Source organism: Myxine glutinosa, chromosome 1 (assembly GCF_964187855.1).
Source record: "Myxine glutinosa chromosome 1, kmMyxGlut1.1, whole genome shotgun sequence".
Classification (NCBI taxonomy): Eukaryota; Metazoa; Chordata; class Myxini; order Myxiniformes; family Myxinidae; genus Myxine; species Myxine glutinosa.
In genome coordinates this window covers 430,924,876-430,941,173 of record NC_136261.1, presented here as the reverse complement: position 1 = coordinate 430,941,173, position 16,298 = coordinate 430,924,876, and the positions used below count along the sequence as shown (strand labels likewise).

Sequence of the window (16,298 nt, the reverse complement as noted above, 5' to 3'; positions counted from 1 at the left end):
GGTGTGTATTTTTTGATTAATTTGCACAATTTGGATGTATTTCATTTTATTCAGAAAATGGTCATTGATTTTTGCATGAAAAAAGTGAGATATATTCTTTGTAAAGATTGTTTTTTTATTCTGATTATGACGGTTTGTGAAGGAAATAATTTTCCAATGCAATAAAATGTATTCATTGTATGCAAAATTTTGTGTTTATGTGCTTAGGTGTACTTTTCTGGGGAGGGGTCCATAGCTTTCACCAGATTCTAAAAGGGGGCCATGACTCAAAAAAGGTAAAGAACCCCTGGTTTAAGGCATTAGAATAACTGGGGTCTGTGAAGGTATGCGGGTAGGAGGGGGGGGGGGTGGGGGGAGGCAGGGGCTGCCTCTCAAATAGGTATTTTTTTCTTTCTTTGTTTGAAGTCATGATTATGTTAGTATGATTCTACATGCTGCCCTGTCTTCTTGCAACCATTGAAACTGGTTTAAAATACCTTTTGTCAGTGTAATATACTGCTTATTCCACCAGGTGAGCGCCAGGGGTATTGACCTATTTTTGGTAATGTACCCAGGGTGCGGGGTCAAAATAATTCCGAATACTCTTGCACCTTATTGCCAGGTGGTGATCATAACAACAAAGTACGTGAATTTTTACACAACCGTTCAGGAGGAGACAGCATGATTGACAGACAAACGAATGGACAGAGCTGATTACAATATGACTACGATGAAGGTTCTTCATATTTTTCAAAAAGCGTGGGATAACAAGGATAAACCTTCCATGGCTAAAGAGAGGTAACAAACTACTTTCTGCATGCAGGTAACTTAAATGCACTGTTAAACACGGAACACCTTGGAATTTAATGCAATTTCCCCAAAAAAAAAAATAGGGGAAATAGACACCGATTTTTCAAATGCCCGAACAACCTTTGGTACATCACAGGTGATGAAGGTTGAGGTCAAGTTTCATCAAAATCGTTTGCGTAATTCTAATTTCGGGGCCTGGGTGGGTCAAACCTGGACCCACCTTGAACCCTGGTAGACCCCCTGAGACCTCGATTATTTTTTAATGCCATGAACAAACTTGAGTTCCAACACACAAAATATAATCTTAGCCAAGTTTGGTCACAATCCCATCAGCAGTTTCGGAGAAGTTGCAAGTGTCTAAGGATGGACTGATGACGCGCCATTCCCTAAAGCTCCCCGGAAATACGTTCCAGGTGAGGTAAAATTTACCTTGTACCCTACATCAAAAATACATTCATACTAGACAATACAAAACAGCAACAATAGAGATTACACAAGTTAAAAGTATACAAAAAAAACAATGGTGGCAGACAAAGATATTTGTTGACATGCGATGTTGTATTGAAAAAGTTACATACCAGACGTGGGTCTTGATCCATCATCATGAGAGCGGAGATTGCAGAAATCACTGAACCCGATTCCAGAGAAACCAGAAACGTTGTCCCGGTGCACATTTGGGGATCCAAAAATATTTTCACAGAAACTGGAAAGTTCCAGAATAACATTCTCCAAGTTGACGAAAATGCTTCCCAAAAGAGAAGAACCCACAATCTGGACATCTTGTGGCTTAGAAAAAGAAATCATAAATTTACAGAAGTCAGCATACATTGCAAATTGTAATTTCTCTTTGGCGAGACAGAGGAGCTCGGTCCGCAATGCATCCGACTCAGTGCAAGCTCGAATAACCTTCTGATTCTCAATTCCAAGCTTATCGATCACTGCTTGGGCTGTTTCTGCTCTTAGGCCTTGGAACTTGAGCCATTCCAAGAAGCTCTCCATTTCACCGATGACCTGCCAGGGATACAATGCCTGTGTTAAGAAAGAAAAGGTTATGCATGTTATTTTCCTTACTCTGTTTGGAATTTTTATGAGTCATTTCCATTGACAATCCAATAAATAATTATCCAATAAATGTGGGCTTTTGCATGCAGTTGGTTCACCCGCTGTGTCCCATTTTGTAAGTTTGCTTTTCAATCAGCATCTAATGAATGTGAGTTTTTATATGCAGAGACAAAAATAAACCAAGAGTAAACTGGACGAGACCATCGGCCTATTATGCTGCGCCACATCAAGTTTATCCCCCAAAACAATGCAATTTCATTTGGGGAATGAGGGGAGAAATGTGCCTGAGATGATGTGGCGTGACCAGATATATCCCAAGCGCATCAAATACAAATGGGGAAATACATTTATTTTAATTTTTTTTTAAAGAGGAAAAGGGGGATTTTTTTTAATTTTTTTTTTTAAACAGAGGTGGATGGGTGGGGTGAGGTTTGGGTGACGCCCCTTCTTGGATGACAGACAATATCAATCACAGACGACCCCTTGATGAGACCCCCCCCCCCCCCACAGACACGACACCACTTCACTCAGATGCACACAATCTCCCAATCGATACTTCATACTTCCAATTTATACTTCATACTCCCAATCTATACTTCAATTCCATCCATTTCTAAACCATACTCCCATTTCATAATTTCAATCCCACTCCTCCCTCCAGGTCTTTAAAACAGCTGTTCACCACCATCTCTTTGCTTTCCCCATCCAAAACCTTGATCTACTCCACCCCCATTAATGCACCCTAAATCCACCTATTTCAATCTTTGACTTCATTCCTGGAATTCCTCGTAGTATCAATTTGTTTTGTTCTGTGTACCCCTTCCCTCCTCCTCCCCCACACTGCCCCTCCCCCTTCCACAGATCTCCCGATGTCCCTGTTCTCTACTGTTGTGCTTGTGAGCTTCCCTCTCTCCCTAATCATGTTTCCCACTCCCTTTATTGTTTTATGTGTCCGTTTATGTTTTTGTGTTAAATGTGCTAGCTCTTACAGGAGCCTCGATGTTGTACAGAAAAAAAAAATTCAATAAAACTACACAAACGTCTTGCCAATATCCCGATACTCTTCTATCTCAAAAGCTTCCAGGTACCTATCTAATCCTAATTGAAACTTATATGTTGATTCTGTTGCCACTGCCTTTCTAGGTGAGCACACCATGCATTAACTACTCTCTGAGTGAAATACCATTACCTTACTGCCATATTAACTCTTCTTTTCTTAACTCGACTGCAGCCCCTGATCCTGTCACTGTCTCTGCTGAAGTATTATTCTGCACTTATTTCGTGTGTACCCTTCATTATCTTAAACATCTACCACATCTCATAATAACCACCTCCTTTCTAATGTATAAAGCCATCTCCTTCAGGCGCTCCAAATGGTTGAGTCTAGCTCGGCTCGGAATCAATCTAGTAGGCCTGTGCTGAACCCTCTCTATAGTAGTCTCTATATAGTCTCTATAGTCTATAGTCTATAGTCTATATAGTCTCTCTATAGTCTTTCCAGACTTGTGGTGACCAAAACGGCAAACAATATTCTAGATGAGGCTTCACTAAGTGTTCACGTACATACTTTAATTTTAATAAAATAATAATGATATTAAAGATCGTTTTTAAAAATCCAGAAGTTTAGCGCTACTGAAGCAGTCTCATCCATCACCAGTATGGCCTTGTACGCTGTAACAAGCCGACATTGAGTCGCAGATCAGAAGACGGACGTTTTATTGATCAACATAGAACACACTGTCAATCGGCCTCATACAACATATCCATATTAGCAGAGTCTTCTTCACCCCACTCCTGTGCCTCTTACATGCCAGGCCTTCTTATGCTAAATATCGATATATATCATGGTTCTTGAAAGTATTATGAAGGCGATTTGTGTTATACAATATTAAAGTATACAATTCAATTTAAATGAAATTTTGAAGGTGTCAATGTTTTAAAATTCCAGGTTTTACCACCATTTTATCCAGCGGCTATGGCACCACCTTATCATTCTAACATGTTACAAGAAGGGGCATTCTTGGGGGAAATGCCAGGGGTATAGAAAAGACCCCTCCATATGGTATGTGCCATGTGGCAAACTATGGAAAAGAAGTGACATTCAAAAAAAATCTCGTGTGCATGCTGGACTACCCTCGTGTTCTTAGGAGGAACCAAGTAATGCTCTAGAAAAGTTCATATGAAGGGGTGCCCTACATCTGGCAAATAAAATACATTTACTTCTTCATGCAGCTCCATGAATCAAATTGGCGCACCTTTATTGGACTAATGAATAAGGCATCAGACTTCCAAGCTGGGGATTTTGGGTTTGAGTCCCATCTGGGTCGAATAATTTTTTTCCTTTTCTTTTTCAAGTATTTTACATCATCTTGAATGAAGTCTTGTATGATGAACAAAATGCAGTTTGTTCGTATTTAAAACGTATTCATTCTTAAACCTGATTTTCAGCATCATTATGAGTCATCTACACAGTGGTGTTGTGCCAAATCTTGAGGTGCCGAAGTGCTGCAAAAATGTGTCGGCCGTGACATCATCACCAGATCGTATCTACCGTCACATCAAATTTGAAAGTGACACTAACGATTTGAGTTCCCAAAATGAGCGATAAATGAAATATGTGCCTTTTACCATGATAAATAAATGATACGCCAAATTTATCTCTCTCACACACACACACACACACACACACACACACACACACACACACACACACACACACACACACACACACACACACACACACACACACACACACACACACACACACACACACACACACACACACACACACACACACACGAATAAGGCATCATTATAACATGTTAAAAATGAAAATGAATGAAAATGAATAAAATAGTTGTTGATTGAACTAGTTGACGGATATATAAATCCGATTCAAAAGTCAAGTGACTATACATAAACTATACATAAACATACATATACCAATAAATACCCATACATACACACACACACACAAACATAGATGCATACACACAAACATATATGCATACACAAACAAACACAGAAAAACACACACACACACACACACACACACACACACACACACACACACACACACACACACACACACACACACACACACACACACACACACACACCTTTTTATATCAACATAATCCCCTTTTTTCGACAAAACTGTGTATTGTAAGAAACAGAGAAGTTTGTTTTTTTTGTTGTTTTTTTTAGTCCAATGTGGTAAGGGCTTGTAGGATTCTCTACAGATATGCACACTCACCTTTAAGCTGTCTAATCTGGGCACACAGATGCACGTGAAGCTGGCTGTCCAATCTTCTAGCATTAATAATTTGGAGAAATGCCAATTTGATTCACACAGCTGCATGAAGAAGCAAATGTATTTTATTTGCCAGATGGAGGGCGCCGCTTCATATAAACTTTTCTAGAGCATTCCTTGGTTCCTCCTAAGAATACAAGGGTAGTCCAGCATGCACATGAGATTTCTGAATGTCCTTACATGTCCCTTATTTACTATGGTATGTCACATGGCACATAACATATAAAGAAGCCTTTTCTATGCTCCTGGCATTTTTTCAAGAATATATATAAACACACATCAAGTGAATCGGTTGAAAATTGATTATTTATGTCACTGTAGCGACCCATTGGTCCCCCAAGCGTGACCAGCTTCAGAATCTCCTTGCTCCAGGCGGGGACGTCACCGGCGGGGAACCACGGCGCCAGAGTGGCTGGTCACGTGACCGCCAAAGCGTGCCGCGCGTGCGGGTATAATCAGCTACACCTGTTGATCACGTGACCACCGAAGCACACCTCGCTTGAGAGGCGTGGCTTTCGGTTTCGGTTTCGGGTTGTGCTTTATAAGGCAGCCCGATAAACGGGCTTTTCAGTGTTCCCGAGTTGATTTTACGAATAAATATCTTCTCGGATGAGTTTGTGCCTTGCCATCCTTTTGTCCGTATTCTGCTGGAGCCCGGACTCCTTCACTGGTGACCCCGAATTTGCAACACGTGATGGACACCGCAGTGTCCCTCAAGCAGCCCACCTTCTGGGAAGCAGATGCCGCTGTCTGGTTCGCGCAGGCGGACTCCCAGTTCGCCCTGCGTGGCATCACGGAGGACGCCACCCACTACCATTACGTGGTCGCCGCGCTCGGCTCCGCGACCGCCGCCCACTGCCTGAGCTTCCTCCAGAAGCCGCCCGCTGACGGCAAGTACGACGCCATCAAGGCACTTCTGCTGGGCGCGTTCGCCCTTTCTAGACCACAATGCAATGAGCAGAAAGAGCTCTATTTCTTGACTTTTGCAACCACTTGAAATTTTGTAGAAAGATGAGGAAAAATACATTGAATAAACACACAAAGTCGTCAAGGATAAAACTTGCACATTATTTAGTAATAGTAATTTAAAATTTCAGAACTTCTGTTTGTCGCCCTCTTGAGTCCTGTTGGGGGAATGTATAATAAGGATTATTACTGACTGACTTCCAACGGAATCCTCTCCGCGAGTACGTGATATACGAATTTGGTATGAAATCTTGAAGACTCAATTTATTTTCTATGATCCAGGAACACATTTGAGTTTACATCCTACCCAAAGGATGCTTGGATAACTATGATTTACTGTATTTTCTTTTCTATAATCACTGGTGGATTATTTGAATGAATAATGGCAAATAGAGCTCCCATCCATGGCATATATGTGCTATTACTCGTCAAAGAAATGTTACATGTGGGTGGTTTTTTATGCAAATTAATTTACCATGTTTGGTTTTACATCCTATCTGAAGGATGCATTGACAACTAGGATTTAGTGGCTTTTTTTGGTGTAGAACCACCAGCGGATTTAAAAAAAAAGAATAATGGCACTAACAAAATACAACACCAATCCATAGCATATTTTGTATATTACAGCTTGCTAACTATCCAAGAGATGCTCCATGTATTATTTCATTTAATATTCAATTACCTTTATTTTTTGTCAAAACCAGTTTGAATATTCTGTGACATGGTCATTTTTTTCTTCCTTCCCCCCCCCCCCCCCCCCTCTCTCTTGTCTATTATCTGCTACATTTTATATGTTCTGCTTGAAATGAATTTTCTCTCTTCTCTGACATCGGGTTCATCAACAATTCCATTCATCTATTCCACTTCATCAAATCCACTCTTCACATCTTGTAAAATCACTGAATTTCTAATTTCCTTTCCTCTCACAACATACTCCATTACAACAATGAACAAACTTTCCATTTCCCTTTGTCTCATTAAATTTGTTGTGAAATAACAGCTAATTAATTTAAATGCACATTCTTTTTCATTAATAAATGTTTTATTTGTGAACATGACACATGCAAACCAAGCCTCTTCATTTATTTCTGTTGTTGTTTTACTATCTTATTTGAAATTGATGAACTGTCAAAGACGAGACAAAAAGCTTCAAAAGCTTTTTAAGTGCCAATATGTATCAAAACAAAACTGAAACGTTTCGGAGGCAATGTCCATCATACCATAAACCACATCCAATACTAGAATGTATCTCCAGATAAAACAATCCTTCTGGCAGGACATTTCATCCACAATTGCCGCTCCTCATCAGGACGGTGAACATGCTTTGATGAGTAACAGAATAGAATAGAAAAGAATAGAATAGAATAGACTTGTGGACCGTGGGCGGTGTAATTGTCAACTGAAATTGATTGAATTTTTTACTTTCAATCAGGATTTAGTGTTCACACTGTTCTCGTGTTGATCTGATGATCATCGATCATGAGCAGAGAAGATAACACAGGTTGACAACGCTGATACTGATAGTGATACGTGATAGACCTTGATGAGTGTTACGTTGGTAACAAATGTCCAATTTCAACTTCACTTGATCCTGACCCATGGCGTGATTTAATGCGAGCACCATCCCGGTCGAATTCCAGACTTTCTGCATTCACAGCAATCGCACTTTCCGGGCTCCCATCCAACTCTTTCCACAGCTCGGCACATTCTTTGAATTTTTAAAAACTTTTCTCACTGAAAGAAAGAACCTTGCCATGCGTGTCTACTGTGTGCATGTAGCAAAATGCAGAAGATTTTCCTTCGGAATCAGCCTCAGACGACATGGAAGACACATACGGCATGTAGGTCGCCATGTTGTTTAGTATCGCGCAAATGTAACAAGAGGCATAATTGGTTAAGAGGAGATGGCGATTGCGGTTTCGCGTAAGACACACGCTGTGATTGGTCAATATTTTGGATAGGAAAAGCTAATTTTTTGTTCGTTTTTTCTCATTTTCTCTCTTTTGTGCAAGTTATATTCTTGACGAGTTTCACAAACTTACTGAAATATATTTATATACATCATATTAGGATATTATGTAGTTGCAGCAAGGTGGTCACAAAAGTGAAAGATTTTCGGGGTCAGCATGCAGTCTATTCCCTGGCTGAGCACGCACGACGTCTGCTCGACCTACCTGAGCTCGGCAATATGCGCCCGTCCGAGCGCATGGACTGCATGCTCGCGTTGCTCGGCAAGCACCCCTCGGATTTCCTGTTTCAGGAGCTCTTTCTTCGCCAGCTCCCGGCCGCGGTATGGGTCGCCCTGGCAGGTACGACCATCGTAAACCCCCGCGACCTCGCCAAGGAGGCCGACAAGATCGCTTCAGCAAGCCAGCTCGCCGGAGCGGCGAGCCAGCTTGTCGGCGTGGCGGCCGGGAGCCTTCCCGCCCACCCGCCCGATGCCCGCGATGCAGTCTCCTTCCCGGAGACCGCCGGGCCGGCACGACTGGCAGCGGCGACGCCGCGTCGCCCGGTCCCGACGCGTCAACCGGAGCCCACGCCGGATCCGGCCTGGTGCTATTTCCATGCCAGGTTCGGGCGGCAGGCCCGATTATGCCGACCCCCGTGCATGTTCGGCAAGTTGGGAAACGGGCGAGCCGGCGTTCCCCCCCAGCAATGAACGCCGGCCGTTCCGGAAACCTGCTGTTCATCGCGGACCGAGCGTCGGGGCAGCGCTTCCTCTACGACACCGGCGCCCAGCTGAGCATCATTCCCGCTTCGGTGGAGGACAGGCGGGCCGCCATCTGCGGCCCCCCATTGGTCGCGGCCAACGGCTCCGCCATCCGCACTTTCGGCCCACGCACCATCACCCTCTGCTTCGGCAGCCAGCTCTTTCACTGGGAGTTCGTGACGGCGGACATCCCCATGGCTTTGCTCGGGGCCGATTTCTTGTGCGCCCACGGGCTGCTGGTAGACGTGAAACGCCGGCGTCTCATCAACGCCGAGACTTTCAGCTCCCTGGCGTGCGCCTTGGGCCGAGCCGCACCCACCGAGTTTTCCTGCGCCCTCCCATTGGCGGACGACTTCGCACGTCTCCTCGTGGAGTTCCCGGCCCTCATGCGGCCAACGTTTTCGGCCATTGCGGTGAGGCACGGCATCGAGCATCACATCCCCACTACGGGCCCGCCGGTGTACGCCGGGGCTCGCCATCTCGACCCTGCCAAACTCGCCGTCGCCAAGGCCGAGTTCACGGTGCTGGAGCGCCTCGGCATCGTACGGCGCTCCGGCAGTGCCTGGGCCTCGCCGTTGCACATCGTCCCGAAGCCGGGAGGCGGATGGCGGCCATGCGGTGACTACCGCCGCCTCAACAACGCCACTACCCCCGAGAGGTACCCCGTCCCGCACATCCAGGATTTTACCGCCCGTTTGGCGGGGCGGACCATTTTTTCTAAAGTGGACCTGATTCGGGGGTACCACTAGGTGCCCGTCCGCCCGGTCGACATCCCGAAGACAGCCGTGATCACACCTTTCGGCCTCTTCGAGTTCCTCCGGGTGCCCTTCGGCCTCAAAGACGCAGCGCAGGCATTCCAGCGCCTGATGGACGGCGTGCTGCGCAACCTGCCGTTCCTCTTCACCTACCTGGACGACATCCTCGTCGCCAGCACGTCCAGAGCCGAGCCTCTCCTCCACCTCCGGATGCTCTTCGGCCGCCTCTGCGAGCACGGCTTGATTGTCAACCCGGCCAAATGTCACTTTGGTGCGGCGACGATCGACTTTTTGGGCCACGGCATCACCCGGAATGGCGCTGTGCCGCTGCCGTCCAAAGTCGAGGCCATCGCCGCTTTCCCGTGCCCCCGCTCCATCAAGGCACTGCAGGAGTTCCTCGGGATGGTGAACTTCTACCACTGCTTCGTGCCCCGAGCGGCGCAACTCATGTGGCCCTTGTACGCCGCCCTCCACGGCCAGCCGGCGAAGCACGACGTCGTCTGGTCCATGGACATGGACGCGGCTTTTGCCGGCGCGAAACGGGCACTTGCCAATGCCACGCTGCTGGCCCACCCGATACCCCATGCCCCCATCGCCCTCACCACGGACACCTCCGACTACGCCGTGGGCGCGGTCCATGAACAATGGGTGAACGGGGCCTGGCAGCCGCTCGCATTCTTCAGCTGGCAACTCCTGCCCAACGAGCTGAAGTACAGCACGTTCGACCGCGAGCTCCTCGGGCTGTACCTGGCCGTCCGCCATTTTCGCCCCCTCCTGGAGGGCTGCCCATTCACGGCCTTTGTCGACCACAAGCCATTGATTTTCGCAATGGCCAAGGTCACAGAGCCGTGGTCGGACCGCCAGCCGCGCCACCTCTCCGCCATATCGGAATACACCACGGAAATCCGGCACGTCGCCGGGAAAGACAACACCGTGGCCGACTGCCTTTCTCGGGCCGGCGCCAATGCCGTCCACCTCGGTGTGGATTTCGCCCTGCTGGCGATGGACCAGGCCACCGACGGCACGGTGCAGGCACTCAGGGTGGCAGACAAGGGCCTCCGCTTGGCTGACGTCCCCTTTGCGGGCACGGTCCTGCTTTGCGATGTCTCCCAAGGCCGACCGCGCCCCGTCGTGCCGGTCTCCTGGCGGCGCCGCATTTTTGCTTCCCCCCATGACCTCTCGCACCCAGGCTGGAAGGCGTCCCAGAAGCTGGTGTCGGCATGCTTCGTCTGGCACGGGTTGCAACGAGACATCCACGACTGGGCCAACGCCTGCCCAGCCTGCCAGCGGGCTAAGGTCCACCATTACAACCTGGCTCCGTTGGCTCCTTTCACCCTGCCCGAGCGGCATTTCGACCACGTCCACGTGGACCTGGTGGGTTCCCTGCCCCCATCGTGGGTGTTCACGCACCTGCTCACCATGGTGGACAGGACCACCAGGTGGCCAGAGGTCGTTTACCTCACCTCCACCACCACCGCCGACGTGGCGCAGGCATTCATCGCCACCTGGGTCGCACGCTTCGGTGCACCGGCGGACATCTCGTCCGACCACGGCCCACAGTTCACGTCCGAACTTTGGGGCGCGGTCGCCCGCTCGTTGGGAGTCACTCTGCACCGCACCACGGCCCACCACGGCCTACCACCCCCAAGCCAACGGGTTGTGTGAGCGGTTTCACTGCTCCATGAAGGCCGCACTCATGGCCGGCCTCCATGACGACGGGTGGGCCGACCGGCTCCCGTGGGTCCTTTTGGGCCTCCGCACGGCCCCCAAGGAGGACCTCCAGGCGTCCACCGCCGAGTTGGTGGACGGCCAGACTCTCCGCGTCCCGGGCGAGTTCGTGTCTGAGGCCACCAGCCCCTGGTCCGCCGCGCGCCAGCGCACAGACTTCCAGGAGGCCGCCCAATGTTTCGCCCCGGTGCCAACGTCCCGCCACGGCGACCCCCACTCCTACGTCCCCCCAGCACTCCGCACGGCGGAGTACGTCTTTGTGCGCCACGACGCGCACCGTGGGCCGCTCCGGCCACCTTACTACGGACTCTTCCGGGTCCTACGCCGGGACAACAAGTCCTTCATCGTCAGCATCGGCGGCCAGGCGGACCGGATCTCACTGGACCGCCTCAAACCGGCCCACATGGACGTCGGCCAGCCGCCACGGCTGGCTCTACCACCGCGGCCCGGCCGCCCCCCGTCCACTACACCCCCCGTCCGACCATCCACAAGAACACCGGACCCCCCCCCCCCCCCCCCCCGCGACCGGCCAGGGGTCGTTTCGGTCGGGTCATCCGGACCCCCCTCAGGTTGACCTCCCTGGACCAAGTCCATTCTGGGGGGGGGGGGGCGTGTGTAGCGACCCATGGGTCCCCCAAGCAAGACCAGCATCAGAATCTCCTTGCTCCAGCCAGGGACGTCACCGGCGGGGAACCACGGCGCCAGAGTGGCTGGTCACGTGACCGCCAAAGCGTGCCGAGCGTGCGGGTATAATCAGCTACACCTGTTGATCACGTGACCACCGAAGCACGCCTCGCTTGAGGCGTGGCTTTCGGTTTCGGTTTCTGGTTGTGCTTAATAAGGCAGACCGATAAACGGGCTTTTCAGTGTTCCCGAGTTGGTTTTACGAATAAATATCTTCTCGGACCTTGTGCCTTGCCATCCTTTTGTCCGTATTCTGCTGGAGCCCGGACTCCTTCATCACCATCATCTCAGACCATTTCCCCCAAAAACAACCCACCCAGTTTCACGTGCCGCTGATGCAGTGCCCCCTGTTTCAGGGAGGCTGGTGCTCATTTTGCCGACTTCAAAAGGACGACGAGCTGACAACCTCCCTGGTGTTATTTTAACGACGTGACCCGAACATCTTAAACCAGCCACATTAACCATGAACCCAACACCAGGATTAGTTTCACAGGTAATGAAGTAGAATAATGTTCGCCCAATCTCTCTATTAATATTACATGAAGAATCACTTCAAATGATCGTTTTACAGAATATCTTTCTCAGTATTAACTAGAACGGGCACTCGGTAGAGCGCATACCTTCGCCGCAGCTACTGTTCTGTACTTGGCATGGGAGTGTAGGGAACAGAACAACAAAAATACGATTTTGACCTTTTCGTGACCTTGACCTTTGACCCGATTGCTCCCAAAATCTAATCAAATGTGTCCCGTATAATAACCAATCATCCCACCAAATTTCATGCAATTCGGTTGAATACTTTTTGAGTTATGCGAATAACATACACACACACACACACACACACACACACACACACACACACACACACACACACACACACACACACACACACACACACACACACACACACACACACACACACACACACACACACACACAGACATACAAATAAATACACAGCGATCAAAACATAACCTTCCGCTTTTGCGAAGGTAATAATAAAATGAGAATCTCCGAACAAACCTTTTCCTCAGAAGATCCGAACCGATCACTGTTTCAGCCGCTTGTGGAAAAGGACACGGAGCCGATGTTAATTCAAGAAAGCCATGTTCCACGTGCAGAACGAAAGTGACTCCGGAAGTCCATCGCCCACCGTATTACCGTGCGTGCCATAATCACCCACTCGGCGGATTATGTGTTTTGCAACAAGTTAACACACGTAACAACTGTTATGTTTGGAATTCACATGTTATAATTCACGTGTAATTTATGTTTCGAATTCACACGTTATAATTCATATGTTGGGAAAACGGAAGTGACGTGAGGTTTGGTGAGTGGGAGGAGCTGAGCGGACACGGGGTTTTTTGAGGTCCAATGGGCATGCTGCGCTGTGTTGCAAATTTCTAATTAAACCGTTGATGTCACAACAAGTACGTTTCGTGTGATTGCTTGATACAACTAGATGGTATTCATAGAATACTTACCCTGCGCAGTCAACTTGGTGTGAGCCAACTCTTTTGTTTTTGAATGTTTCTTTTTTTTTTTGATCCAACATGGCTGCCAGACCACGTGAGCGATGACATCATAAATTTATATTCTCTCAATAATTGTTGCTTGGATCACGCTCAATACATTTCAAACTGATCAGACAAAGCGTTGTTCCTGTCGAATTATGATGTCATAATTATGGCACCACTTGACATCATCGTTAACAATACTTATTCCCAGCATGGAGTTATTTAGAATGAGCCACGTTTCAATTTTTTCCCATAGAGCGGTTTTGGATATATAGAGGTGCAACGTTTTTCGGTTTTTCCAAGATGGCATCTGTAACAAATGACCTATGACGTCATGATTATCATTAAAATATTCTGAAGGAGGAGGCGCTCCTGTGGTGAAAATTGTGTCCATCAGACCAACAGTTGTTGAAAAAAAAAAAAAATGATCGGATGGATGTTGTATTTGTCAAATTAGGACGTCATAACGAAAGAAACGATGACATCATCATTAACATATCTTATTCCCCATGGAGAGTCGGTGACAATGAGCCAGGTCTCAATTTTTTCCATGGAGTGGTTTCAGATATATGGAGGTGCAAATTTTTCCAAGATAACGCCTGTGCCACGTCACCTATGACGTCATAATAATCATTTAAATATTCTGCAGGAGAAGGCCCTCCTATGGTGCAAATTTGGTGTCAATCAGACCAAGATTTGCAGAGAAAAAAATTCATACTGACTGAATCAAGCATTGCACTTGTCGAATTATGATGTCATAATTAAAGTACCGATGACATCATCATTAACACATCTTATTCCCCAAGCAGAGTACTTGACAATGAGCCATGTTTCAGTTTTTTCCCATGGACCGGTTTCGGAGAAATAGAGCTGCAATCATTTTTCGATTTTTCCAAGATGGCGCCTGTACCACGTGACATATGACGTCGTAGTTATCATTTTTTAAATTCCACAGGAGGAGCCGCTCATATTCTGAAAATTTCGTGCCTGAAACAGTTGCAGAGGAATTTTTTTTTTCATACTGATCAGAGCAAGTGTTGTACTTGTCGAATTATGCGGTCATAATTAAGGCACCGATGACATCATTATCAACACTAGCGTGACTCGGTGTGCTCCGCTCGCCTCACAACACGTCGTTTCAGAGGGGTAGGCATCTTTGACCTTTCAGAGGGGTAGGCATATGGTGTTTTGGGTCTTCAGGGCCATTTGGGTCTTCAGGGTCTTTTGGATCCGCTGGGCCTTTTAGGGTATTTTGGGTCTTTGAGGTGTTTTGGGTCTTCAGGGTCTTTTGGGTCTTTGGTGTCTTCAGAGGCTTTTGGGTCTTCAGTGTCTTTTGGGTCTCAAAGGTTTTTTGTTTTTTCTTGGTCTTTAAGGGTCTTTGGGTCTTTTTGGTCTTCGGGGTCTTTTGGGTCTTCGGGGTCTTTTTGGTCTTCGGCGTCTTTTCGGTCTTCGGGATGTTTTGGGTCTTCGGGGTGTTTTGTGTTTTTTTTTTTTTTTTTTTTTTTTTATACAGAATCGAGGCTCGTGAAAGAGTTAACATTTATCACACAAACAAATCAAACAGACAAACAAAATATATTAAAAGAGGGAGCGGTAGACAAGATGGGGAGAGAAGGGGAAGCACACAAACACAACATTTGAGAGCAGGGACATCGGGAGATGTGTGGGAGAGAGAGTGCTTGGGGAGAGGAGGCGTGGGAATGGGGTGGGGGGAGGGGGGTGGGAGAAGTGTAAAACACAAGGACACTAAGGACTTCCAGTAAAGAAGTTGGTATTTCAAAAAAGTGGATTTGGGGTGAAATTAGCGGGGGTAGAAAAGATCAAGGTTTTGGATGGGGGGAGATAAGAGATGGTGGTGAACAGCTGTTATAAAGACCTGGAGGGAGGAGTGGGATTGAAGAGAGTGAGGGAGTTTGTTCCAGAGGCGGGAGAAAAGAGGAATGAAGGAGTGAAGGTGAGCAGAGAGTCTTGATGTTGGCAGTTTAACCATAAGAGGGTTGCAGGCAGATCTTGTGCGACCTGTAGGAATATTTGGGGAACAGAGCCCAGTGGGAGCTGGGGGGGGGGGCAAGGCCGGAGAGGAGTCGGCAGAAGGTTTCAGGTTTGCTGTGTGGTTTGTGTCTTCCGGGTGTTTTGGGTCTTTGGGGTGTTTTGGGTCTTCGGGGTGTTTTGGGTCTTCGTGGTGTTTTGAGTCTTCGGGATGTTTTGGGTGTTTTGGGTGTTCGGGGTGTTTTGGGTATTCGGAGTGTTTTGGGTCTTCGGGGTGTTTTGAGTCTTCGTGGTGTTTTGGGTCTTCGGGGTGTTTTGGATCTTCAGGGTGTTTTGGGTCTTCGGGGTCTTTGGGGTCTTCAAGGGTGATTTGGGTCTTCAGGGGTCTTGGTGGTCTTAAGGATCTTGGGGGAATTAAAGGGTTGTCAAAGGTCTGAGGGGTTTCAGCAGTGTAAACGTAATTCAAGAGGGTGTTAATGTTATTTGAAGAAGAAGAAGAAGAGGACATTTTCGTCGCATGTAAACATAGTGACAAACATAGCGACATAACCTATATACGTTTGCTCTCTTGTAATAAGATATCTTATTCCCCATGGTGGGTACTTGACAATGAGCCATCTTTCCATTTTTTTCCATTGAGCGGTTTGGGAGATATAGAGGTGTGACGTTTTTCAAAGATGGCACCTGTACCACGTGGGCTATGACGTCATAATCAATAAAATATTCTACAGGAGGAGGCCCTCCTTTGGTGAAAATTTCATGTCAATCGGACCAATGGTTGCCGA

The 16,298-nt window shown here is 47.4% G+C and overlaps 1 protein-coding gene across 1 annotated transcript in view; it reads right to left on the bottom strand.

The window, feature by feature from the left end:
• Positions 1 to 13,154, bottom strand: part of LOC137416484 (uncharacterized) — a 29,494-nt gene extending 16,340 nt beyond the window's left edge. Inside the window, exons 1-2 of the mRNA XM_078770661.1 lie at positions 13,031 to 13,154; positions 1,368 to 1,800 (exon numbers count right to left, since the gene is read on the bottom strand). Of these exons, the coding sequence (XP_078626787.1) occupies positions 1,368 to 1,788 (421 nt within the window). The 5' untranslated portion in view covers positions 1,789 to 1,800; positions 13,031 to 13,154. The remainder of the gene's footprint in view (positions 1 to 1,367; positions 1,801 to 13,030) is intronic.
• Between the last annotated feature and the right edge of the window lie 3,144 nt (positions 13,155 to 16,298).